General features: G+C 45.6%; 1 protein-coding gene across 1 annotated transcript; it reads right to left on the bottom strand.

Annotated features, from left to right (window-relative positions):
• Nucleotides 1-2: 2 nt before the first annotated feature.
• LOC111402737 (elongation factor TuA, chloroplastic-like) lies at nucleotides 3-1,053 on the bottom strand (the record flags this gene model as incomplete). Its single annotated transcript, XM_023031081.1, has 1 exon — nucleotides 3-1,053. A coding segment is annotated over exon 1 (930 nt), but the record flags the coding sequence as incomplete, so codon positions are not given.
• Nucleotides 1,054-1,300: the final 247 nt, after the last annotated feature.

The following is a 1,300-nucleotide window of genomic DNA, read 5'->3' on the forward strand; positions in this document are numbered from 1 at the left end:
CCGGTAGCCACCGTACCTCTACCTGTGATAGTAAAAACATCCTCAACAGCCATCAAGAACGGTAAATCAGTCTGCCTTTGAGGAATAGGAATATAACTATCAACAGCATCCATCAATTCGTAAATCTTATCAACCCATTCGTTTTCACCCCTTTTAATCCCGGGATTTGCCATTAATGCCTCTAAAGCTAGTAAAGCAGAGCCCGAAACAATTGGAATATCATCACCAGGAAATTCATATGAGGACAACAATTCCCTTACCTCAAGATCAACCAATTGAAGCAGCTCTTCATCATCGACCTGGTCTTGTTTGTTCAAGAAAACCACCATATTCGGCACCCCAACTTGTTTAGCAAGCAGAATGTGCTCTTTCGTCTGGGGCATAGGACCATCTGCCCCTGAAACCACCAAAATAGCACCGTCCATCTGTGCAGCACCAGTAATCATGTTCTTAACATAATCAGCATGTCCAGGACAATCCACGTGGGCATAGTGGCGGTTCTCAGTCTCGTATTCGACAGTGGCAGTATTAATGGTGATACCACGGGCGCGTTCTTCTGGGGCGGCATCAATTTCATCGTACTTTTTAGGGGCGGAGCCTCCAAGTGAGGCCAAGGCCATAGTCAGAGCAGCAGTAAGAGTGGTCTTTCCATGGTCGACGTGGCCAATTGTTCCGATATTGACATGGGGTTTCTTCCGCTCGAATTTTCCTCTAGCGGCCCTGACAGTAAATCTTCGGTGAGACCCATGGGCGGTGGCGGCGGCGGGATGGACAAAAAGGGTAGATAAAGAAGGAGTAAATGAAGAGGAAAACACAATTTTAGTGGATTTTGAAGAACTAGGTGTAAGGGAGGGACCAGACGAAGAATGGGTGTAAGCATATGAAAGTCTTGAAGAGGCAATTACGGCAGCGGTGGCTGAAATTGAAGCCATACACGAAGGATTAGGTAGAAAAACTAAAAGAGGCAAAAATGCAATTTGTAGAGAGAGAGGAGAGGGGGTGAGGGTCTCTATGTGTGTGGTGAGTGAAAGGGATAACAGTGTTTATCTATGAGAAGAGCGGAGGGCCTCGGAGGGGTTCTATCCTTTTCTATCCGAAGATGACGTTGGGGTGGGAGCATGGAATTTCTGTGCTATTCAGTTTATATGACGCCACGTGCAATATCAGGTCAACTGGATCTTGGACTCCGGTGTAGATCAACCATGTTTGAATAAGCTTGCTTATAAGTTAATTCGAATAAATTGCCCCAAGAAGCATAAATCAATGGCGCAAAAGATAGAAGTGAGATAATCTCAGCCTT

Source organism: Olea europaea, chromosome 1, assembly GCF_002742605.1.
Source record: "Olea europaea var. sylvestris chromosome 1, O_europaea_v1, whole genome shotgun sequence".
Taxonomy (NCBI): domain Eukaryota; kingdom Viridiplantae; phylum Streptophyta; class Magnoliopsida; order Lamiales; family Oleaceae; genus Olea; species Olea europaea.